General features: G+C 38.2%; 1 protein-coding gene across 5 annotated transcripts in view; it reads left to right on the top strand.

The window, feature by feature from the left end:
* IFT57 (intraflagellar transport 57) overlaps nucleotides 1-12,647 on the top strand; it is a 65,031-nt gene extending 52,384 nt beyond the window's left edge. For 3 of the 5 annotated variants that reach the window (XM_031662982.1, XM_003893890.3, XM_031662983.1), the window contains 5 exons: nucleotides 6,325-6,396; nucleotides 7,203-7,334; nucleotides 8,694-8,756; nucleotides 10,766-10,832; nucleotides 11,849-12,647. In XM_031662982.1, coding sequence (XP_031518842.1) covers nucleotides 6,325-6,396; nucleotides 7,203-7,334; nucleotides 8,694-8,756; nucleotides 10,766-10,832; nucleotides 11,849-12,027 — 513 coding nt within the window. In that variant the 3' untranslated portion in view covers nucleotides 12,028-12,647. Of the gene's footprint in view, nucleotides 1-6,324; nucleotides 6,397-7,202; nucleotides 7,335-8,693; nucleotides 8,757-10,765; nucleotides 10,833-11,547; nucleotides 11,721-11,848 lie in introns of all 5 variants that reach the window. The other 2 variants (XR_004182040.1, XR_004182041.1) reach the window with 2 other exon arrangements.
* Nucleotides 12,648-27,096: the final 14,449 nt, after the last annotated feature.

Genomic DNA, 27,096 nt, shown 5'->3' with positions numbered 1-27,096 from the left:
AACATGAATTTAACATTTTGATGTTTAGTATTACTGTATATAATATATATGTGTGTGTGTGTGTGTATACACACACACATACACACACACACAGTCCCTGACTTACCATGGTTCAACTTAACAATTTTTCTGGTGCAAAAGTGATATTCATTCAGTAGAAATTATACTTTGAGCACCCAGAACTCCATTCTGGTTTTCAATTTCTGTACAATATTTAATAAATTACATGAGATATTCACTGTTTTATTATAAAGTAGGGTTTGTGTTAGATGGTTTTGCCCAACTGAGGCTAATGTAAGCCTTTCAAGCACATTGAAGGTAAGCTAGACTAAGCTATGATGTTCGGAAAGTTAGTTGTATTACATGCAGTTTTGACTGGATATTTTTAGTTTATGATGGGTATATCAGGTTGTACCCCATCTTAAGTTGAGAAGCAATTTTAATTATGAAGCCCAATAATAAACCCACCCCCAACTTGAGAACTAGACCATTACCACTTGAAGTTAGCTGTGTGCTCCTCTGCTGCTGCCTCTTCCCACCCACAATAATCACTATCCTCAAGTTTGTGTACAGTGTCTTTTTTGTGTGTGTGTTCGCATATGTTTGTATCTCCAAACAGAGTATCACTGAGTTTTACTTGGTTTCCAGATTTATAAAAACAGTATCATACTGCATTATTTTTAGTAGTGGAATGAATATTACAAAATTAGTTTAAACTGTCCTCTGCTGTTAGATATTTAGTTTTCTGCTGTTTTACTTTTATCAAGAACTTATACATTAATCTTTGTGTATTTCCAATTATTTCTGTGAGAACAATTTCTAAAAGTTAAGGTAAGAATACTTTTTGACTTTTTTTTTTTTTTTTTGAGACGGAGTCTCGCTCTGTCGCCCAGGCTGGAGTGCAGTGGCCGGATCTCAGCTCACTGTAAGCTCTGCCTCCCAGGTTTAGGCGATTCTCCTGCCTCAGCCTCTGCAGTAGGTGGGACTACAGGCGCCTGCCACCTCGCCTGGCTAGTTTTTTTTGTATTTTTTAGTAGAGACGGAGTTTCACCGTGTTAGCCAGGATGGTCTCGATCTCCTGACCTCGTGATCCACCCGTCTTGGCCTCCCAAAGTACTAGGATTACAGGCTTGAGCCACCGCACCCGGCCACTTTTTGACTTTTTTTTAACTTTATATCAGGAATGTGTCCATGTAGAAGATTTTAATAAAACAAATATTCAGATTTGCCTCGCAGGTAATTACAAATCAATGCTGGCCCATCAACACTTTAATGGGCTTTATAAATACAAGAATGTCCCAGTAGCTTATCAAACTTAAGTGCAAACACAAATTGCTAGTATTTTTGACTTCCCTAAAATCTATGCTGTTCTTGTCACACTGTAGTATTAATATCCCCACAGTTCCTCAGGCTGGAAACCTTAAAGACACGTTCTCTCTACTACTCCATCTTCAGTCACCCCATGTGCATACTTCCCTTTAGTCAGTCTCCAAGTTTTGCTATTTCTGCTTCTACAATGTCCCTTGAATGCATCCCTTCCTTTCTATTCTCACAAGCACTGCTCTAATTCAGACCTGGCTAATCTATGTCATGTGAACTATTAGCCTCCTAACTGGGTTCCTACCTGCCTTCAGTCTCTTCCTTTTCTAATCAGTCCTTTACGCTGTTACTTTCTCAAAACACACACTTATCTTTAAAACTGAAACCAAAAATATCTGATAGGTCCCCATTATCTACATAATAAAATCTGTACTCTTTAGTTGTTGTAAGAAAAGCCCTTGATCTAATTGAACCTCCCTCTCCAGCTTTATTTTCTTGTGATCCATCCTCCCGAGCCCACCCCAAGAACTTTGTGTTTTCCATGCTAGCCAGCCTTAGGCTGCTTAGTCTCCATGTATTTTCCTTGTTCATGTTACTCCCTCAGCCAAGAACATGCTTCCTCCCCACATCTTTACGGCCTGTTGAAATGCTACTCATGCTTCAAGGTTTCACAGAAATACCAACCCCTCCATGGAGTTTTACATCAGTGTACACTGTCATAGTTATACCTAGATGAGTCAGGCATGGTTGCTTCTCTCAAAATGTTTTAAATGTCAATACATGCAAAAATATATTTATAAATAATGCTGGGTAGAAATGGCAGAACACAAACTATTTTAACATATCCATTATAATAAAGCTATATATAAAAATATATATTTGTCTATGTATGTATGTATACATTTTTCCAAATACATATATAAGGAGAGAAACAGGCAAAGAGAAACAGAGACTGTTAGGAAGAGGGAAACAATGTAAATACTTGAGCTTGGTGTTTATTAAGGCCTCTGAAATTCTTTTTGGAACCAGGCAGAATGAGTTCTTTTTCAAAAAGATTAATGATAATATAATGATGCATGTTAGGTTCACTTTCTTTCATAAAGATGCTAACTTGGGCTTCAGTAGGTTTCCATTTTGAGGCTTAGCCATTTTTGGTCCAGGTGCAGGAGGCCAGCCAGTTGTCCCTTCTCTCTATTCCAGTGTTGATTAGCTGACTTGGAGGGGCCTTGTTCCGTTGCCAACTCTGTGTAGTCATAGTCACGGGTGGTGAGTAGTCACCTCAACTATAAAATGAAAACGTTACACTAGATGATTGTTAAGTAGATGAATAGATCTCTAAGGTTCTTTTCAGCTCTCCAATTCTGAGATACTTTTTGCTCATGAAACAGAAAAATGTTTAAGGATAAAGGAAAGTGCTGATTGGTTTTCTACTCTAGCACCTTCACTATCAGGTAGCCAGTTGCCCCTTTTCTTTATGTCAAACTGCCAGTATGTGTTGTGTGGAAATGACTACATTTGGCTTCTGTGCAGGTGCAACAATAGCTATGTGGCCTTGGGTGTTCCCCTTGCTGTCACCAGGCCTCTGTTTGCTTATCTGTGAAATGACAAGATTGAGACTGGATGCTTTTTGAGGTTCTTTGCAGCTTTAATATATTATAATTTTATAATTGTTACATTTGAAGTACCCAAGTAGTTTTTTACCCTGCAGTCACTAGGCCATTTCAAAGTCAAGTCGTAGTAGAATGGGACTATTCACAAAATATCCTTTTACTCACAAAATAGTGTAGATAGCAAAGTGGAGCATCAGGGTATGCAAACATATATGTGCGATGAAGAAATCGCCTGGTTGCATCACTTACTTTAACTTACTATATTTTTCTTTTACAATGGGTATTTCTCAATTTCTCTTTTAAAATTATTACTTTGTATTAAATAGGGAATCCTTTTCCCATTGTTTGTTTTTGTCAGGTTTGTTGAAGATCAGATGGTCGTAGATGTGTGGTGTTATTTCTGAGGTCTCTATTCTGTTACATTGGTCTATATATCTGTTTTGGTACCAGTACCACGCTGTTTTGATTACTGTAGCCTTGTGTAGTTTGAAGTCAAAATAGTGTGATGCCTCCAGCTTTGTTGTTTTTGCTTAGGATTTTTTTTGGCTGTATGGATTTTTTGTTTGTTTGTTTTGGCTTTATATGAAATTTAAAGTAGTTTTTTCTAATCTGGGAAGAAAGTCAATGGTAGTTTGATGGGAATAGCTTTGAATCTATAAATTACTTTGGGCAGTATGGCCATTTTCATGATATTGATTGGTCCTATCCATGAACATGGAATGTTTTTCCATTTGTTTGTGTCCTTTCTTATTTCCTTGAGTAGTGGTTTTTAGTTCTTCTTGAAGAAGTCCTCCACATCCCTTGTAAGTTGTATTCCTAGATATTTTATTTTATTTGTAGCAATTGTGAATAGAAGTTCACTCATGATTTGGCTCTCTACTTGTATATTATTGGCGTATAGGAATGCTTGTGAGTTTTGCACATTGATTTTGTATCCTGAGGCTTTGCTGAAATTGCTTATTAGCTTAAGGAGTTTTGGGACTGAGACATAAGGGTTTCTAAATATACAATCATGTTATCTGCAAACAGAGACAATTTAACTTCCTCAGTTCCTACTTGAATACCCTTTATTTCTTTCTGTTGCCTGATTGCCTGGGCTAGAACTTCCAATACTATGTTGAATAGGAGTGAGGAGAGAGGGCATCCTTGTCTTTTGCCGGTTTTCAAAGGGAATGCTTCTAGCTTTTGCCCATTTAGTATGATATTGGCAATGGGTTTGTCATAAGTAGCTCTTATTATTTTGAGATATGTTCCATCAATACCGAGTTTATTGAGAGTTTTTAGCATGAAGGAGTGTTGAATTTTATCAAAGGCCTTTTCTGCATCTATTGAGATAATCATGTGGTTTTTGTCATTGGTTCTATTTATATGATGGATTACATTTGTTGATTTGTGTATGTTGAACCAGTCTTGCATCCTGGGACTGAAACCGACTTGATTGTGGTGGATAAGCTTTTTGATGTGCTGCTGGATTTGGTTTGCCAGTATTTTATTGAGGATTTTCACATTGATGTTGATCAGGGATAAAACTGGCTACCCATATACAGAAAACAGAAACTGTACCCCTTCCTTACACCTTATACAAAAATTAGCTCAAGATGGTCTAAAGACTTAAATGTAAAACCTAAAACCGCAAAAACCCAAGAAGAAAACCTAGGCAATACCATTCAGGACATAGGCATGGGCAAAGACCTCATGACTAAAACACCAAAAGAAATGTTAACAAAAGCCAAAATTGACAAATAGCCTCTAATTAAACTGAAGAGCTTCTGCATACCAAAAGAAACTGTCATCCGAGTGAACAGGCAGCCTAGAGAATGGGAGAAAATTTTGGCAATCTATCCATCTGACAAAAGTCTGGTATCCAGAATCTACAAGGAGCTTAGACAAATTTCAAGGAAAAAAAAACATCAAAAAGTGTGCAAAGGATATGAACTGACACTTCTCTAAAGAAGACATGTATGTGGCCAAAAAACATGAAAAAAAGCTCATCACCACTGTTCATTAGAGCAATGCAAATCAAAACCACAATGAGATACCATCTCATGCCAGTTAGAGTGGTAATCAAAAAAGTCTGGAAACAACACATGCTGGAGAGGATGTGGAGAATAGGAACACTTTTACACTGTTGGTGGGAGTGTAAATTTGTTCAACCATTGTGGAAGACAGTGTGGCAATTCCTCAAGGATCTAGAACCAGAAATACCATTTGACCCAGCAATCCCATTACTGGGTATATACCCAAAGGACTATAAGTCATTTTACTATAAAGACACATGCACATATATGTTTATTGCAGCACTATTTACAATAGCAAAGACTTGGAACCAACCCAAATCTGCATCAGTGATAGACTGGATAAAGAAAATATACACCGTGGAATACCATGCAGTCATAAAAAAGAATGAGTTCCTGTCCTTTGCAGGGACATGGATGAAGCTGGGAGCCATCATTCTCAGCAAACTAACACAGGAACAGAAAACCAAACACCGCATGTTCTCACTCATAAGTGGGAGTTGAACACTGAGAACACATGGACACAGGGAGGGGAACATCACACACCGAGACCTGTTGGGAGATGGGGGACAGGGAGGGAGAGCAGTAGGACAAATACCTAATGCATGCAGGGCTTAAAACCTAGATGACAGGTTGATGGGTGCAGCGAACCACCATGGCACATGTATAGCTGTGTAACAAACCTGCACATTCAGCACATGTATCCCAGAACTTAAAGTAGAATAAAATAAAATAAAAAATTATTACTTTGTAGTAAACTGAAATATTTTAAATATATTTTGTAGGAAATTAAAATGTTGATGTAGATTTCAATCAAATGTTGATCTGAATTTGCACACTAATTCAGATCAGTCTAATAGTAATAGATGATATTTTAAAATACATGAACTCCAGTAATTATTATAAACTTCCTTTATTAAGAAAGAGACTCAAAAGGCTTCATGAAGATGAGGGCCCCATTTTCATTTCCAAGGGACAAACTAATCTTTGATATATGATATTTGAGTTCAGAATTGCTTTTGGCAAACGGAATTGTAACTGCTTAAACAAGTAGTTCTTTTCTAGTAATTAGAATTTTTTTTTTCATTTTGATGGGTAGTCATAAATATTAACCACCAGCAGTGCAGGAATAATTTATATTTAAATTGTCAGACATCACTCTGTGAACATGTAAAATAATTTACATTTATTTAGAACATTTTATCCTAAAGTGCTCTACACATATTTCTTTATAATCTGATTGGAAGCTATAAATAGGACTGTCCCACCTGAAATAGGGCAGGAACCAAAGTAATTAAAGGTTACAACTTCACAAGAAGTAGGGGAAAGAAAGAAATGTAGTATTTTTTACATTATTTCTGTGTTCTCTATGCCTGTAGGATTGGAGAATCCATGTTGACCAAATGCACCAGCACAAAAGTGGAATTGAATCTGCTCTAAAGGAGACCAAGGTATATGAATTACTTTAGGTGAATCAATGTACATTTACTCATCTGTGGAACACCTGTTATAAGAGAACATGAAAGAAGAAAAAGACACAATTTTTGCCTTTAAGAAACTTACTAATTGAATGTACCGTATTACATTTGAACTGACCTTACATTTAAGCCAACTAAAGAAAGCTAACTTACATGTTAATAAGAGCTATATATGTATATATATAAGATATATATGTATAATATATAGATAATACATATATTAGAAACATTTCATCATTCTTTCCTCTCTGAATCTTAAGGGAGGAGAGAACACCAGGCCAGCAATGTCTAGAACTTACAGCCTCCACAGGCTTGTTGCCCTGCCAGAAATAGGGACTTTGGAGAATGTCACAAAGAAGCAAAGCTAGACAGAAGTTATGTGTCCCAGGCTAGAGCTATAGGCTTAGGGATCTATTTCCATCTGGAATATTTCAGTCCCCCTTGAATTGTGCTATAGGAAACTCATGTTATTCCCTTACCTACTTTGATTGTGAACATTATATAATGCTAATTATAGTCACATAAATTTTATAGTATGTATAATGACAAATGAATTGACTAATTCCAGTCCAGGTGCGTTTTTATTCTAAAATTCCTCTAAGTGTGATTAAAATATTTCTCATCACAGACATTTTATGCTATTGAAAATTTCAAGGTGTCTTCTTTTGCACATGTAGTTGATTATTTGTAGAATAGATTGAGATTTAACCCATTTTTAACTATTTTTGAAAAAATATGTTTGTGAGTTCTTCTGTCTGCAAATTCCATGAAATTTCTAGGGATTTTTGGACAAACTCCATAATGAAATTACTAGGACTTTGGAAAAGATCGGCAGCCGAGAAAAGTACATCAACAATCAGCTTGAGAATTTGGTTCAAGAATATCGTGCAGCTCAAGCCCAACTGAGTGAGGTAATTTAAGAATTATTTCCAGGGATTTATTCAAGTTAACAACCCTAAACCCTAAACTTGACACAATACTGTTCATTTGAGAATCATGAAATGCTTTTCATAAACAGCAAAACATCAATTTTCTGCCCACTTTAGGAAGCCAAGAGAGCCAAGTGAACTTACTTCCATTTTACATGTAATAGAAGTTGTTTTCTCCTAGAAGCCTTTAAATGCACGTCTTCATTTGATTTAAGTAAATGAAGGCATATGCTGTTGTGGGAACATAGCTTAAAACTGAAAACTAGGAACAGAGTATCAGGACACCTGGTTTTGTTTCTAAGTCTGTTGTTAATTTACCATTGGCATAGGAGGAAGAATAGTATGCATTTACATGTGTCAAAGGAAGAAGACAGTCCTTGCCATTCTGGCTTACAACCACATAATAAGGAATGTGAAAGCAAGACACATTCAGAGACAAGCAGTTTAATTAATAAAATAAGACAAATTTTTCATTCTTTCAAAGTTTTAGAATTTTAACCAAAAAATAAAATCACTAGACTTTGAAAGCACCAGTTCTTTGTCCCAGCAGTAGGGATCTAAAAGCTTTCCTTTGGGATTTATGCCCTCTGTTTTCTGATGTTAAAGAAGACTAGTAAGGACACTTGTAAACATCAGTTGAAGGCATATTTTTTGTCTTTAGCAGACAAAGTTGAGAAAGAGAAAAAAGTAGAAATAAATTTGAGATACCTCTATACTTTCAGAAATTCTCAAAGACCAAATAGAAATCTATACTTTTCGATAATATTATTTGTTTAATGTATTCCCTCATATACACAATTACTTATGAATATTTTAACTATCGAAATAATGTAAAACTCTCTGATTGAAGCCACCATATATTTGTCTAATATTAATATTGTATAATTGTTTGTTTCTAACATACTCCAATTGATTGTACTGTCTTACTGAATGTTAATCCTTATTAATTGCTGAGCTTCGTGCTCTACTTTGATTGATTTTTTGTTTTAGAACTGATTTTCTCTGCATAGCATGCAAATTAGATTGACCAAGAGCCGCTCTCCTAAACTGTTTAGGAATGACCAAGGACAGTTTTCATTGTGAACCATGCCCATGCGAAGTACACAGTCAGTTTATGAAGGTTAAGGTAGTTCATCATTTTGTAGTGCTTTAGTTAAATACATGGTGCCTATTAGGGACATAAAACAGCTACAGTTAAATGTCACTTTCACAAATGTATTCACAAACAAGGAGGGGGTTGTCATAAAATGACATGCAGAAATTGCAGACACAAAGAGGTCAGTCATATTTAATCTTCTGCTGCTTTGTATTTGCCATTAAACAAAATGTTTTTCCTTTCAGGCAAAGGAGCGATACCAACAGGGGAACGGAGGAGTAACGGAAAGAACCAGACTCCTCTCTGAGGTACACACCAATGCTTTTGCCCTGCTTCTCACCTGTCAGCCGGGCCCCAGCCATTGAGAACCTACAGATGGTTTAACACTGCTAATTTCAGTTGCTTTCTGTGCCTTTAAATCATTTTCTTTAGGAGATAATCCCTAATTTTCCTATCACTGAATCAATAATTGATACATTTCTTGTTTCCACAAGATGCCTGAAGTTTCTGTATTAAATTCAACAAAAAACCTGCTCACAATATTAGCACACTTATAATTTTCCTCAACATTTTTACGTAATAATTATTATTAACATGGAGATGAATAGGTAAAGCACTGACTTAAGGAATCTATAACAAATTTTAACATTAGTCTGCAAGATATAAGGTTTATTTTTAGTGACTGTTATTGATAACTTGTGTGTGATCCTGAGTGTATTTCTCTGTCCACAATTGGGAGTGGCTTATAACCTCCTCCTTTAGGATATTTGCATAAAAATAAATAGTTGCATTTATTTTTATGATCTTGCAAGAGAGGCAGGACCTGATATATATTCCCATTTTTCAATGAAGAGCCAAAGGAGGAAAAAACCTTGGAAAAAGGTCAGTAGTTTATTTGGGACTAAAATCCAAGATGATCTTTGGTTACAATCTAGTATAATTGGAACAAACTTTACTGTTTTGACAGGAAAGAATTAAGCCTTTTTTATAGAAATTATTTGAGGAATCAAGTTATTTTAAAACCCTAAAAATATTACATTAGAAATATTTAGACTCTAATCCTGTGGTGCTTCTAAGCAAATAAAACGGTATGTAGAAGTAAAGTATTCACTTATGTTAGGTAAATTAACACTTGAAGGGAGTCCAGGGAACCATTTACTTCTTTTGGAGTAGATAGTTATCCCCAGTTGTAACGTTTCAGGTGCCTGAAAAAATTAATTTGCTTTACTTGGATGAGCACTTTATTCCCAGGGAAAGTTTTACTCACCAGTATGATAAAAATAAAGCCTACTAAGTCACAATAATTATAGCTTAGTTGTAGATCATGTAAAATGTTTCAATTTCTTAAAGATGGCATTTTCTACTTATATTAATGCTGGTTTGGAATTTTGCTAATAATAGAGGCTATGGTAGTGTAATCGCCAAATAGAGTGCAGATAGGAACAAGTGTGACAGCAAAGTATGCCTCCTGGAGTTTGGAGTTCATGATTTGGATAAAGCAATAAGAATATTCTTATACATAGCCATATGATATAAACTTTTTTTTTTTTATTTTTTTTGAGGTGGAGTCTCGCTCTGTCACCCAGGCTGGAGTGCAGTGGCGCGATCTTGGCTCACTGCAAGCTCCGCCTCCCGGGTTCCCGCCATTTTCTTGCCTCAGCCTCCCCAGTAGCTGGGACTACAGGCGCCCGCCTCCGCGCTGGGCTAATTTTTTGTATTTTTAGTAGAGACGGGGTTTCACCATGTTAGTCAGGATGTTCTTGATTTCCTGACCTTGTGATCCGCCCGCCTCGGCCTCCCAAAGTGCTGGGATTACAGGCGTGAGCCACTGCACCCGGCCGATATAAACATTTTTTAGTGTCCTATAGAGGAAAAAGTGACATAATGTCTTATAGAACTATAATATTAAGAAAGATACCAGAAAACCTTTAGAAATCTAAAATCTCTTTAGGATGTTTATACTATTTTAATTAATAACCAATTGTTAGAGAATTTCAAAGTATATGCGATGAGATAATTGCGAGGTTTGAGTGTCTAGTGACTAAAACAACTTTGATTGTGTTTAGTATATTGCAACATGAGAAAACGGACGTGGCGGCCATTTGGTGAAGTTTATCATTAGGAGCATTCTGAAAAACTGAAAAGCTTTGTATATCTGCATATTTTATCTTATTTGAATTATGTCCAAAATATTCCTAATGTCTGTATTTTTCTATATGTGTGGCTAATATCTAAATTACATTTTCTTAATACATAATTCAAAAATTTTGAAAATTTATTAAAATGTAATGCTTATGAAAACTTGTTTTCATGAAAGGTTATGGAAGAATTAGAAAAGGTAAAACAAGAAATGGAAGAAAAGGGCAGCAGCATGACTGATGGTGGTAAGTACATGCTCATTTTAGGGAAAAAACTGAGCAAGAGAAAAATAGCTCTTCAAGACACCTACTTAACAAAATAGTATTAATATATAAAACAAATTATTTGTTGCTTGTTTGAAGAGAGATTCATTGTGCAAAAATGTCTGATAATCAGCATACTGTTTGTCTTACAAATCAGCTGAGAAGGGTAGGCTTTTTTACTATAATTTAGAGGTTTTAAAAATTCAAACTATTGATTCAAAGAGTGGGAAGTATTTAAATATGTACTTTGTTATGCCAATTTAAAAAATAATATTGTGTTCTGTTTTCATCAAATGAGCTTCACTTTTTCTATTTTATGTACAAAAGGGCACTAAGTATATGCCCAAATGACACTAAGGCAGTGATGTGATAACCCTTAATTTATTTTCCCTCCTCCCCAATAGAACTGACTGGGCAGGGGTCAAATAGAGAAGAATTAATCATCCTCTGGTAATCATCCTCCATTGTGAGCAGGTTACTTTGATATGGGCCAGTAGTGATTGCTGAAGGCTTTTCTATGCCCTAGAAAAATTTTCTAGAGTTCTATTGATATATACCGAATGATCTTGCAAAAGGGAATGTTTAGGAATTTTTTTTTTTTTTTTTTTTGCAATATGTTTTAAGTGGGCCCATTATCTACATCTCAAAGATAATTCTCTCTTCCCCTTTTCCCCCTTTGTATTTCCTTTTCCTACAGACAAATATACTAGCTCATAAAATCATCTTGAACACATCCTTAAACACCTGTTTAGCAGCTCTTCCCCTAGAAAAGGAAGAAAGTTTAGTCTCAGTACATCAAATACTACATCATTTTTCATCCTAAAAAATCTCAGGTGCTTAAAATGCCACAGCAAAACTGTGTGAATGTCAGTAAGTTTTTGGCTATGTTTTTAACCCTATTTTTGGCTTAAGACAAAGTGAGGAAAATGTCATACAATTCTGTAATACACTGATACTCCAAATGAACATTTTCATTTCATGTTATTTTCATTCTGCAGCTCCTTTGGTGAAGATTAAACAGAGCTTAACAAAACTGAAACAAGAAACTGTAGAGATGGACATTAGAATTGGCATTGTGGAACACACACTACTCCAATCAAAGCTGAAGGAGAAGTCCAACATGACTAGGAATATGCATGCCACAGTTATTCCAGAACCAGCAACAGGCTTTTATTAAAACGTACTGGTTTTCATGTTTCTGATTAGTTGGGTTTTTTATATCAGACTATGTTTCGTGTTGCATAGATTTCAAAACATAATTTTATGTTCAATAGGTTTTTTTTTACATGTACATACTCACATATTATATCATGGTGATTATGATGGTTAAAGCCTTTACACTGAATGTAATGTTTAATAAAGTAATTACAAATTCTCACTTTCTAAGGAGCTTTTACTAATCATTCCTATGTTAAAGCTCCCACCTGGTGGCTCATTTTTCTCAGCATTCCTTGTGTAAGCCAAGGTATATGACCTATGTTTTCTGTAGATGCTGCTGCTGTCACAACATGGACTGGTGACACAGTCCTTTGCATTGCTCCGCCTCTGCAGTGATCATAAGTGCTTTGTGCCCAGAGGCCACTAAAGATGGGTAGGCAGGATTCTTTCCAAGAACCCAAACTACCTTTGCCTCAGCTTTATGGCTACCTAAAATTGCCACTTTTTTTAGGTTAAAAAAACTTCAGTATCCTCATTAACATTTGAAGTTTATTTCTTATGAATATTTCATGGCTAAAATGATTTTATAGGGAATCTATCTTCTAGGATCTAAGGCCACTAAATAAAAGGATAAATGAATGATGATAAGTCAGTCGTGTTTGATTCTGGTCTTAGAATGAAGAGAAGGTGCATATGCATGTCTCAATTTCTACCTTTTTCTGTGGTATCAGCTATACTAGGGAACCATTTTGTAGAAGAAGGAACGACGACAGGTCGCATGAAGATCAGCCTCTAGTACTGATGATCTTTACTTATGCATCTTCCTGAGCAACTTTCTAGGCTAGGATTTCTAAATTGGTGAAAAAAGCAGCATTAGAGTGCCAGACAGCACTGGGGAAAACTGGCCAGGGGAATACAAAGCAGGAGACAGCCTGCATTATTTTTTTTAAATAATTTTCAAAAGCAGTGGTAGTAAAATTTGATAAGAATGCTTTAGGACAACAAAAATAATTTTAAAAAGTTATTTTTTACCCTAATACTTTTCTCCACTGAATATTATTATTTTTTTCTTAGCTTTTACTTTCTAGATGTATCCTGCAACATGCTCACATACATGAATCTTTCCCTTTCCTTACTAGACCTCTCTTTAGTTTAAGATAAGTTTAGATAGGAGAAAGTTAGTGTATATAAACTACGCAAGAGGATGACCATCAATACAATGACAAATAAGCCAGTGTATTTAATTTGTTAAGAAAAAAAAAAAAAAGAAGGCAGAAAACCCACCATGGGAAAATAAGCATTTTTAAAAATCTGAAGTTGCTTTTTTCCTGTATGGTCTTTGGGAGGAGTCTAGTACAAAAACTGAAACATAACTTTTGGTCCTGGGAATTTATTTGCATGACTGTTGTCATGGCTGAGCAGTTTTTTTGATGAATTCAATCAATGCAGAGAACACTTTTAGATAATCAGAACTTTCCTTAAAATGCATTTCTATCAGAAGCAAAGTACACCCTTTATTTATGCAAACATGTAAAAATCTAAAAATTCTTCCAATGAGTAGTATAAGCCTCCTATTTTTACCTCCTTCTCTGAAATGTTTCAGTTAACTCAGGTTGGCCTCTATGCTCCTCCTCTCTTCCTATAGAACACTGTGCATACCTTGAATAAAGAGCTTATTATACTATATTGTTATTTTCTTCTGTCCTACCTAATGAATTGAGCTACTTTAGGATAGTACAAAATCTTTTATTTCCATATTCCTTGCCAGGTGCCCAGCACATAGAAAGTGTCTAGTAAATGTATTAAGTTAGTAAATGGATGAGTAGATGACTGGTACTATGTGGATCCAAGATACCTTCTAGCTCTTATTCTATAGCATGAAGAGTTTAATGACATTAAGCCTGCATGCTTGGTATAGTTTCAAGAGAGTGATTAAAAACAATGAGTTCTTTTCCTATGGTATTGGATTAGAATTAGAAGTATCAGTATGAATTCATGGGTTTTTTAAAGTATGTATAGATTAATAGAAATATAGAAATATTTAAAATGTAGAAATACAGGCACACACACACACACACACGCATTTCCTAGTTCTGTCCTCTGAGGGAGCCTAGTAGCAGTGACAGCCCAACTACAACTGTGGACACTCAGATCTTGATATCTAAATTCTCTTCTTTAAAAAAAAAAAAAAAAGGAGGTCTTAGATTTCTGATTCCTGGGTTGCAACAGGAAAAGCACAAGGTGAGTCTAAAATACTTTCTCTGCCAGAAAGGAAGTACTCAAATAATGATGGGAAATATCTAAAGGACACAGCAGATTGAGGGTTTACCATCGGCCAATCTGGGACAATTTGAACATCAAAGTCAATCGTCATAGTAATGAATAGTAACACATGGAATAAGAAACCACGAGTCCACACAGATATAAATGAATGAATGAATAAATGGAGAGGTGAGAAAGGTCTTCCTGGTCATGTAAAAGGAATGCTGGATTTAGAAAATAACCACATGGCATCTACCATGGTAGTAATTGTTTAGGGCAAGACTCATCAATGGATGCTAAAATTAGTAGGTGAAAGTTTGATAGAAACAGGATATTTACATAGTCTTGAATTATGTAAGACACTTTACAAGGAAAAAGTTGTTTATAGTATAGAAACCTGGTAGATAGCACTTTAGGTGATAATAGTTAACATCACTAGTAATGGGACAAATAGAGACCAAAGGCCTGCTGAGAAGAGCACACACTTACATGGTTCCTGCTGAAAATGCATAACTTGAATCTACTCATGAAACATCAGATGAATCCAAACTGAGGGATTTGTACAAAATAGCCTATATTCCTCAAAAAATGTCATGAAAAACAAATACTAAGGAACAGTTCCGGAGCAAAGGAGACTAAAGAGATAAGACAGCTAGATGCAAGAGGAGATTCCAGATTGGACCCTGGGCCAGGAAAGGAAAAAATATATACATATGAATATTTTTAATGTGTCTGTGTATATGTGTATATATAATATATAGCATATATATGTGCATGCACACACATATATATTATACATATATAATAAAGCAGTCGTCCCCAACTTTTTTGGCACCAGGGACCCCTTTTGTGCAAGACCGTTTTTCCACTGACCAGGGGCAAGGGGACGGGGATGATTCCGGGATGAAACTGTTCCACCTTAGATCGTCAGGCATTAGTCAGATTCTCATAAGGAGCACACAAGCTGGATTCTTCGCGTGTGCAGTTCACAATACGGTTCCCAGTCCTATGAGAATCTAATCATCTAATGCTGCTGATCTGACAGGAGGAAGAGCTCAGGCGGCATTGCTGGCTGGCCCACTGCTCACCTCCTGTGAGGTCCAGTTCCTAACAGGCCAGGAACTGGGACTGGGACTGGTGCATGGCCTCAGGAGTTGGGGACCCCTGGTATAAAGGAAATTACTGGTGCAACAGGAAAATTTTGAAGACAACCTGTGGATTGGATAATAGTATTAATGTTAATTTCTTGATATTTATGCTGTACAAAAGAGAATATGCTTTTTTTTTTATATATTTTTTTTTTTTGAGACGGAGTCGCGCTCTGTTGCCCAGGCTGGAGTGCAGTGGCAGGATCTCGGCTCACTGCAAGCTCCGCCTCCCGGGTTTACGCCATTCTCCTGCCTCAGCCTCCCGAGTAGCTGGGACTACAGGCGCCCGCCACCTCGCCCGGCTAGTTTTTTGTATTTTTTAGTAGAGACGGGGTTTCACCGTGTTAGCCACGATGGTCTCGATCTCCTGACCTCGTGATCCGCCCGTCTCGGCCTCCCAAAGGAGAATATACTTTTAACAATACACACATCTATTTGATTCTAAAGAGGCACCCTGTCACCAACTTACTCTCAAATGGTTCAGGAAAAAAAAAGGTATGTGTGTTTGTATATTCATACATATACAGAGAGAAGGATAGTGAAAAAATGTGGGAAATTGCTAACATTTTGGGAATGTGGGAGCAGGAAATACTGAACTGTACTTTTAAAAACTTTTCTATAAATCTGAAATTATTTCAAAATAATAGTTTAAAAAATGATAGTTCTTAAAGATTATGTGCTCTATATGGAAGTCAGTCTGTCCCTGAATCAAATAGCTAATCAACTTATTGAAATAGGATTTCACTCGCAATAAAATTCTGTGGTACATTGAACACAACTTTAATAATTTTATAGTCATTGGTTTGCTGGCCAAGTAGAACAATTTTTTGACAATTCTAAGGAAGTATTTTTCTACTGCCCTCTAATTTATCTAGGTCAGCACTTCCCATGAGTTTTACGCAAAAACAAAAGTTTGTGTAATCAAGGAAATTTGAGAATTGTTTCATTTTCTTCACAATTTCCTATCTACGCTGTGAATCTGCAATCAGCAAATGTCCCATTATTTTTTACAAATATATACAGTCGCCTCTCAGTGTCCTTGGAAGATTGGTTCCAGGACCCCCGGAGGATACTGAAATGCATATATGCTCAAGTCCTCATATACAATTTCTCAGCTCCCTTCCCCTCAATTTTTATTTCATCGGCTTGGGTAGAAATGAGGGGGGTGGGGTCAGAAATTTTAAAAAGTTTCTCATGTGCCTTTGATGCAGCTTACTTAAGAACCACTTTAGGGAGCCACCAATCTAGAATTTTTCCCTGGCTCTGTGTAAACAAAGCATCTTAGCTCAGAAGGGGTCTTTAAAGAGGATCTGAACTAGGGATTCTCAGTGTGGCCTGTGGATTGCCTTAACATTAGCCCTGCCTTGGCAGATTTTTAATAAATACCCTAGATGACTTAATACACACTGGACTTTAGGACATACTGATATTAAAAACCATCACTTAAATCAGAAAACCAAAGAGCAGGGTAACCAATTGCATGGTTTCCTAAATGGTTTTCAGTGTAGTTTGGAGCAACCCTGTGAGAACTTCATGACCACAGCTCCTGTCACCCACCTTGTCCCATCCATATTTCAAGTCAAGATTATACAGTCATGTTTTCATTCATGTCCAGTGACTTTTATCCTCCCTATGTGAAGATTTGTGTATAGAATACACTGGGAATCCAGACACCTTGATTCCAATCCCAAATTTGCTAGTAAACAGGAAAAAAAAAAAAAAGACACCTTTTCTTTGTACTCACAGCACTTCTGACGCCAAATGTGTGAGGTTTTTTTTCACACCAACAACTAATTCTCCAGCTCTTTGAATACCAACTGAGCGTCCAACAATTCATTTCTGATACTAAACATCCAGTGTTAGCACAGACCCGACTGATTAAGAGCTCAATCCCGCAAGACACTTTAGATGCCAATCACAAGTCAAGGGCTCCTACACTTCTGAACAACTGGCTGTAAGCTGGGGATTCCCATGACCACCTCCTCAGGTTTGAGCATTTTCTGTAACAGCTGATAGAACTCAGGAAAACGCTTTACCTATGTTTGACAGTTTATATGATACAAATGAACAGCCAGATGAGAGGGACATGGGGGAAGGTATTAGAAGGAATATGAAGTTTCCATGCCACTGTCCCAGCACCTCCATGCGTTCACCATCCTGAAAGCTCTCTGAAATCCTTTAGTTTTTATGGAGGATCCATGACATAGGGATGACTGATTAAATTATTGGCCTTTGATGATTGAACTCAATCTCCAGGCCCTCTCCTCTCCCCAGAGGTCAGAGGGTGGTGTAGAAGTTCCTACTGTCTAATCACATGGTTCTTCAACCCACTATCCTCCAAGAGCTACCTCATCAGCCTAAACTCAAGTATGCTTGAAAGAGGCTTATTATGAATAACAACTGATGCTCCTTTAATCCCTATCACTCAGGAAAATACAAGGGTTTTAGGAGTTTTGTAGCAGAAACTTGGAACAAAGACCAAATATCTATTTCTCATATCACAAGCTAACTTTCTGCATGACTTTTAGGATGTCACTATTCTTCAATTTAATCTTTTTTTCCTACAAAGGTAGGGGTAGGTCTAGAATATTCTGAATGCTTTTAGTCCTAAACTTTTGGGATTTTAAATTGTTAGCAGACTAACTTATTTACAATAGCTTTCGGTGGTGTGCTGGAGGCCACTCTTAACCATCTCCAAAAAGCAAACTGTCACATATTCAGAAACTTCGAAAGCTGGATGTTAAACTGTTGGTATCTTAAAACCAGCCCCTTATGAGAGTACTGTATTTATACCATGGAAGTAGGAAAACACTAGAAATCAGGGTTTTAAAAAGCAAAACAAAACATAGAGCCAGTTTACCAGCATGCCACTGATAACAAGTGTCATAATGTTCCACAGACCAGAACCAAATGCAGTAAATACATAACAGAATACCCCACCATATTTTAAGGTAGATTATTATAGTACTAATTGAATTAGAGCAGATTTGTAAATTATTCTCAAAAATCATTAAGTCTACATAAAGCTATTCAGTGTGTCAAATGTGCATCCCCTGCACAATTTTATTGATACTACTTTACTGCCTTCCTATCACCAGTTCCTTTTACTGCTCCTCAAATCAATATGCTAAAGCAGCCCAAGCATCGTCCTGTAAGATAGATTCAAATATCATGTTTGTACAACTGAAATAATGTAGAATGCACAACTAGTCCCATTATATGACCATAAAAAAACTAATTCAGCTCACTGCATCATTGATCCATTTAATTGTATAGCAGCTTCCTATTGATAAGAGGAAATGTCCCTGACCCGACCATGCTGAAAATGAAACTGGCCAGTTTTCCACAACCATAAATTTCAATAAGGATTCTACATAATACCCAGGGACTAGATATCATAGCCAGAGTTTACAGTTTTTTCTTTGTTTTGCTGACCTATTTACCTTACATATGACCCAATTTCTCTTATGCTTCCTGAACTTCATTAGTCATTAAGTGTTAGCCTATACTTATGTTTGTGACTATTTATTTATTTATTTTGAGACGGAGTGTTGCTCTTGTCGCCCAGGCTGGAGTGCAATGGCATGATCTTGGCTCACTGCAACCTCCGCCTCCTGGGTTCAAGCAATTCTCCTGTCTCAGCCTCCCGAGTAGCTGGGATTACAGGCGCACACCACCACACCTGGCTAATTTTTTTGTATTTTTCATAGAGATGGGTTTTCAACACGTTGCCAGCAGATCTCGAACTCCTGACCTCAGGTAATCAGCCTGCCTCAGTCTCCCAAAGTACTGGGATTATAGGTTTGTGCCACTGCACCCAGCTGTGACTAGATATTTTATTTCAGACAGATTATGATACATTTTAGACCTTTTCATTTGGAACTTGGAAAACATTCAGTGGCCTACAAGCATTACAGAGAGGGCTGTGGACCCAGAAGCATCACTTTTAATCACATTTCTGGCCTCTTGGTTTAGGCAGATGTAACATAGTACATCTATGTCATGCAAATACAACAAACATTTGATGGCTACCCATTATATTTTGAACACAGTAATGGGTACTGAGGGAAACAAAAATGAACAAGGCACAATCCCTCCCTCTGCACACTCACAGTCTAATGGGAAATGTTTGTGTACATAATTAAAATGTTATAGTGGTGAGTTTAATAATAGAGATATAAACACACTATTATTGAAATGGGGGTGAAGAAGGAATTCTAATATGGAGGAAAGTAAGAATTAATAGAGTTGGTCCTTGTAGGATGAATAAGATCCTGGTAGCAAAGAAAAATGGGAAGGGCCATTCTGGGCAGAGAAAAAGACACAAAGTCCTGAGGTCTGGAAGGGCATCAAGGGATCAGGTGGTGGAGGGGAAGAATTAGAAGAACACTGGGAGAAAGAAGGATAAAGTGGAGGGTTTTGAATGCTAGGCTAAGGAGTCAAGCAGGAAAAGTGGGCAACGCAAATAGGCATAAAACAATAAAATATGATAACAAAACTATGCACAGTGGAGCACAGTTGAGAAAATATGTTGAGCCAGGTCTTTTAGAATTTTTCAAAATGGAAAAGAGGAGAAGCAGCAGGAGGAAGAACTAACATGAGCAAAGGCACTGAGATAGTATCGATGACCATTATTATCACTCTGTGTGTCAGGCCCTGTGCTGAGCATCCTGTCTATATGATCACCTTTTATTCTGCAGTTGAGGGAGGTATTATTTCCATTCTACTGATATAAAACTGAGATCCAGAGAAGATAAGTAACATGCCCAAGGCCACATAATAGTGGACTTTATATGAATCCATTATGCCATAAAACCTTCACTCTGAGAAATGTAATGGTACATGATACATGAGGACAATAGTAAGTCAAGCTGGCTATGTAAAATTTTTAACATTGTAAATACCCTTTATTGAGCAGCTACTATTTTGCAAGGAACTTTGTATGTGTATTAAATCAATAGCTTGAAGAAAAAAAATTGACCAAAGTCACCTAGTCAGTAGCAAAGCTAGAAATTTCTCCCATATGAAAAGGGCAGAGGGATCTGGTGAAGGGTGGAAGAGAGGACTCCAGTCATGACTTTTCAGAGCAGTATCAGTGGAAAAAGAGCAAAGAAGTTTCGGAAGCTATGGGTGACTACTACACTATTCTGTGCCTACTGCCATTGACCCTTCCTACATAATGCAAACAGAAAAAGTTTCTGATTCGGGGTCAAGAGGGAGACCCTACTAGATTTGAATTTTGTTGAATTTGAAGCATATTGGAGATGTCCATGTGGATATGCTCAATGAGTCAGTTGCAAATAGCATCAGAGAGCATTTGGTAGGGGAATATCTTATAATAAGCAATGGTGGGGCAACCGGACCAGACACTATAATGAAATATGAAGCAATAGGCCAAGCTTCCATTCCTTCAGAGAAGGCCAGTAGGGCAAAGACCAAGTCTGTCCAAGGATGCCATGATTTCGTCCAGTTAGGAATGAGGAAGTGGCAGTCCTAGAGTTTCAATCTGGGGCAAGCAAGCCAGGGATCAGGGCAGAAGAGTTGGTATTGGTATAATATCAAATACTAAACTTTGAGTAATGCCAGGTCCTAGAGAATGAGAGAAAGATACGGTCTTTCTAGCGCCTGAAGCTGGTAGGGAACTAGCAAGTAGGTAAGGATACTGAGTGAGATTCCCCTACTTTTGGAAGGGATCCAAGAAGTCTGAGACATCAGAAAACTCTATGTGGCTCTCAGAAACCATTCAGCAGCCCACAAGCTTTCCAAAAGGCGAGCTGATCCAGAGGCGCCCCCTTCAGTCATATTCATGACATTTTGGTTTCAGCAGATGCTATTTAGTCTTAAACTTCCTGGGATTCTGGAGAGGCCAGAGGGACTTGCCTGACACACACTGGTTGGCCATGAGCAGTTGAGCCCTCTCATTTATGTGTTCAGGCAGCCTTCCAGGAGGGGGCCAGGCTGGCATGGTTCTGGCGCTTGGGGTAGAATCAGAGCTAGAAATGGAAATCATCGACCTGGAAGCTATGCTTCAATCCCAGAGTGGGTAAGATGGGTCAGCAATAGAGGCTGAGAAAAGGACCAAGACTTGGAAATGCTTCCCCTTAAGGACTGATCAGAGGAAGCAAACTAAGGAAGATTCATCAGAGAAGTTAAAGGCAATGGAGAAGAATGTAGTTTCCAATATTTCCTCTCTCTTCTTCCCTCATTTCCCGTGTATCTCATTTATTTTTAGTTTTGATTTGTAATTGGAACAAACCTTCAAAAAGAAAACTGCCCTCTCTGGAAAAAGAAGGTAATGATGCCTCCCTCGTGGGGAAGTTGTGAGAATTCAATGGGATAATGTAGGTAACTGCACCTATTTGGTGTTCAAATGTGTATTAATTCTCACCACCCCAGCATCACTGCCCACTCTCCCCTTCCTGGGGGTTACATGCCTTCATTTATTAGTCCTTTGATCTTATCATCAAAACAGAAACAAGTCTGATTAAACTGGGTGCAATTGATTTCTACATACAGGCTTAACAGTGAGAGGGAAAAAAAAAGAATCAAGCCTTTGGTTTTCAAATCAGCTTTCACAGTGTATTGAAAAGGTGCTCTTTGGCTGTACCCTTTTATGGGTGAGAAAATTGAAATAATCAACTGAGGAGAAGTGCCATCTCCAAATTCATAGTTGTAGTCTGTGCCCTGGCCAACACTTTCCTGCCCATTGCTTACCATTTGGGACATTCCAGGAAGTGGAAAGAAGCAAGATAATGAATCATTTAATGCTGCTTATCCTTCCAATTCTGGAGCAAGCCAGTTCCCCAGAATCATGTGGAAGATGTCTGCTGCTTAGCTATTATACCCCAGCAGTGCATTTTACAAGTGCAAAGGTGGGAATCACTGGCCTGTTACCCTCCCCCTTATTAGAAGTAGCTGGTGTTTATGATTACTGGAGTCACCATTAGTTCCGCTTCATGGACCCACCTTTCCTGTAATACAGCTCATACAGTTTATCTTAGAAACTCACATGGCATCTAAAGCATAATTCCATTATCCACATGTTAACTCCCTACGGCCAAGAGGACCCGTGATATTGGACACACCAAATGGGAAACCTAAAACAGTTCTAAAGCAGCGTTTCTCAGCTGCCAGTCCCTAGGAAGGTGACACATTCTTACCTCTTGGCCCAGAAGCCTCTCTGCTTCCACCCTGGAGGTTGGGCTGAGCTCCAGGAGAGCAAGGGAAGTGGGAACTCAGGATCATGTTGCTGCAGTGCTAAGCTAAAATTGTATCTTCCACTCCTGGCCTGGTACCACCCTCTCCCCTCCACCACCAGAGGACCCAAGGGTCCCCGAGGAGACCACTCCAGCTTGCCTCATGTCATGATCTGTGGTTGTAAAGGTATGGGCATGTGTATACACACACCAACATTCATAAAAGAGACTTTCACATAAAAATCCAGATTGTGGATATCCTAAGAAACAAAAGATGCCACAATGCAAAGCCTGCATTCCCACCTGTGAAAATCAGATCAAGCAGACCACTGTTCTCCATTGTACCTCAGTCCTCACCACTCCCTACTGTCTTCCTGAAATGAGACCATCAGTAGCAATTCTGAATACTAAATATAGTGACCCTGGGTTATAAGAATCCTTATCTCACCTGCTTTACCCTTCTGCATTATCAACTTTGCCCAGATGGCATTTAAGTGGAATCTAGAGAATTCTCATTGCCCGCTGGACTCTAATCATCACCATAGCTACCAGCATCACCAGCTTCCATGTTGCCATCCGCTTTCAGTGGGAAAAATAAAAGATCAACAGGTGGTTTTCCTCTCATCGAGTCCCTAGAGCTCTCATAATAAAACTCTGTACTAGGCTCCCAAGACCATCCAAAGGCCATGGGACTACCGCTAAGGATGCAATGCATGCCGGCAGGGCCCTGGGTTTGACACTGGGCCCCTTTGACACGTCCTAACTCTTCCAGGGCACAGAAAGCCAGTCCCCACAGAGGCCAGTTCCGTGTGCACTGGCTGAAAAGATTTTTGTTGCTGTTATTACTGAACTATTATCCCTATATTTTGTACCCATATGTGCATATTTTACATATATCTTTTACACATGTTTTATGCATATATATTAGGCCTACATGATTTTGCTATGTCACAGTAGAAAATTTAGATTTGTTACTGGTCTGTGGTTCAGTTGATAGGAAGCCTTTACCTAGAGTATACCGGCCTGTTTCCCAACATCTCAGTTTTCTTTTCAACTTGAAAAGTAACCTGTGTAGACGTTCATAGTAATATTAATTTTTAATGGACCTTATTCTACTGAGCAACCTTGTACATCCATTCTCATTGAAATTTTCCATTCATCCACAAAGAGCAGAAGTTCTGATTACCCTGATGTACTGAAAAGGAAACTGAGGCTCAGCTAAAGTGCTCAAGGCCATTCAGATGGTTGAGGTGGAGCCAGAGAAAAGCAGACTGCCCTGCTGGCAGCCCAAGGCTCTCTCTGAGACCAACGACTCCATCAGAATTAGGTGAACATTTAAAACATATCTGCTAAATGGATAAACTACCCACTGTCTTTGGCAGTTAGTACATAAGAAGATAAAGCAGAGTATTACAAATACATTTGCACTGTAGTGAAAGTTCCTAGGTATTGTATTGGAGTTAAAGGCTTAAAGCAGTTGTCAAGGTAGTCTTTAATGAAAAATGGTCATGGTTTGAATGTGCTCCTTTATATCACTAATTCTATAACCCAATTTTTATCAAGGACCTCAGGCCTGAAGGCTCAAACTGCATTTTGAAGCTTATCTCATTAATATTCCCCACCACAACCTCAAAGGGTGTGGGGCATGTATCATTATCTTCACGTTTCAGATGGAAATAGGCAGTGAGAAGAAGCAGAGCCCTGTGTGTCTGGGTTCAGGAATCAGAGACTGTTTGCTTTTAGCACCATCGCCCATGTCTGATTCGGCTTTGCCCTCCCCCACAAGGAACAACGCTGAGATAAACCACGTGGGGTGCTGTCATTTCAGCCTGATGTCCCCAGTATCAGAGTCTGACCAAAAGTAATAAGATCAAAGCCCTAAGGCTATGATGAAAATGAAAGGCCATGATAAAGGGAGATGGGCAAAGAAGCCATTATGCATAGGCCTGGGTACTCAAATGTTCTTAGAAAAATATCTAAAACACAGATATGTATTAGTATACTATGGCAATTAAAACCTAAACCTCACAGTTAAAACAGCCAGCTTAGAGATCCGAGCCATGGCCACACAAGAACTGGGATTTTAGATTTGATTCTGCTCTGATCATTCAGCATCACCGTGAGCATACATGTGTCAATTTCACTGCTTCCATCGCTTGTCACTATTTCTCATTCTGCAAAATCTCTCTGCATTTTTTAAAAAGCAGGCCAAAAACACCTGGCATTAGCAATCCCAATAACCACTGAAAGAACATAGGCAGTGTCATGCCTATGTTGTGGTCCATTTGATCAAGAATTCTGTCACCATCATCTGAGACATTTGTGGGATAGCATGGCTTCCTAAAAACTAGTGTTGCACTTCTGAAAACTTTATCCTACAGATACAAAAATCATACAAGAAAATTCATTGCAGTGATATTTGTAATAGCAAAAAAAAAAAAACACCTGGGAATGGACTAAGCAGCCCTGAATAAGGGATTGGTTGAATACGTTGTGGTATATATACAATGGACTATAACTCAGCTTTAAAAAAAAAAAAAGAATAAATAAAATTATGTATCAATACAGAACAATCTCAAGGATATAATGGTAAGTAAATAAAGAAAGATGCACACACTCAAGTGTGTATAGGATGCTGTACTAGTCTATTCTAACATTGCTACAAAGAAATACCTGAGGCCAGGCCTGGTGGCTCACGCCTGTAATCCCAGCACTTTGGGAGGCCGAGGCGGGCGGATCACGAGGTCAGGAGATGGAGACCATCCTGGCGAACACGGTGAAACCCCGTCTCTACTGAAAATACAAAAACTTAGCCGGGCGTGGTGGCGGGCGCCTGTAGTCCCAGCTTCTAGGGAGGCTGAGGCAGGAGAATGGCGTTAACCCGGGAGGCAGCAGAGCTTGCAATGAGCAGAGATCGCGCCACTGCACTCCAGCCTGGGCGACAGAGCGAGACGCCGTCCCCCCCCACCAAAAAAAAAGAAATACCTGAGACTGGGTAATTTATAAAGAAAAGAGGCTCATGGTTCTGCAGGCTGTACAGGAAGCATAGCGGCATCTGCTTCTGAGGAGACCTAAGAAAACTTCCAATTATGGCAGAAGGCAAAAGGAGAGCAGGTGCATCACACAACAAAAGCAGGAGCAAGGGGGCAGAGGGACAGAGGGGTGATACACAGTTTTAAATGACTAGATCTCACTCTCAGGAGGACAGTACCAAGGAGGATGGTGCTAAACCATTCATTAGAGATCCACCCCCATGATCCAATCACCTCCCACCTTCTCTACCTCCAACATTAGGGGTTACATTTGAATATGAGATTCAGGCAGGGACACACATCCAAACTATATCAGATGACACTAATTGTTTAAAATTGTGGGGTTAAATATTTTTAACCATTTGACATATATTTACTGAATATCTTCTGTGTCTCAGGAACCATTCTAACTACCAGGGATATCACAGTGGAGAAAATAGACCTAACGTCCTGCCTTCAAAAAGGTTATTCTATTTGCTTTTAGATACATGCTTAAAAATCTTTGAAACAATACACAAGAAACCCATATGAGTAATTTCTATGTGGGGAGGCAGGGGCCGTGCAGATATGGGACAAATGCGAGACAGCAAGTTGCCACTGCCTAGACTTTTATGTTTCTTAAATATTTAAACTAAATCAAATACAAATAAAAAATTAACAGGTAAATTTTTTAATTTTTTAAGTATATTTTAAGTTCTGGGATACATGTGCAGAACGTGCAGGTTCGTTACACAGGTATACCTGTGCCATGGTGGTTTGCTGCACTCATCAACCTGTCATCTACATTAGGTATTTCTCCTAATGCTATCCCTCCCCTAGCTCCCCCATGCACCACAGGCCCCGGTGTGGGATGTTCCCCTCCCTGTGTCCATGTGTTCTCATTAACAGGTAAAGATTAAGCACCTTTCTTTGTTAATCTGGTACTGATCTGCACTCATTAATTTATCCAAACCTGTCTTGAACCTGTTTAAGACAGGTTAGGCCTTAAGTGTTAGGCCTTGTTAGCATAGCCTTTTCCATATATTTACTTGTGGAATTTAAATAAAATGGTATTCCTTTTGATTCTCTTGTAAAAATTTCTTTCTTAATTTCAAAACACCCCTTTCATCTAATATTCTGAGGTTAAATGAACAAATTTGTGTTTGTTGTCCTTGAACCATCTATTAACCTATTGTGATGGTTAATACTGAGTGTCAATTTGATTGGATTGAGGGACACGAAGTATTAATCCTAGGTGTGTCTGTGAGGATGTTGACCAAAAGAGGTTAACATTTGAGTCACTGGGCTGGGGAAGACAGATACACCCTTAATTGGGTGGGCACCGTCTAATCAGCCACCAGCAAATATAAAGCAGGCAGGAAAACATGAAGAGGTTAGACTGGCCTAGACTCTCAGCCCACATCTTTCTCCTGTGCTGGGTGCTTCCTGCCCTCGAACATCTTCAGTTTTG

The sequence above is a fragment of the Papio anubis genome, chromosome 2 (genome assembly GCF_008728515.1).
Source record: "Papio anubis isolate 15944 chromosome 2, Panubis1.0, whole genome shotgun sequence".
In the NCBI taxonomy this organism is placed as follows: domain Eukaryota; kingdom Metazoa; phylum Chordata; class Mammalia; order Primates; family Cercopithecidae; genus Papio; species Papio anubis.
The sequence above is the reverse complement of the archived record's forward strand: the minus strand, read 5'-3'. Positions and strand labels throughout refer to the sequence as shown.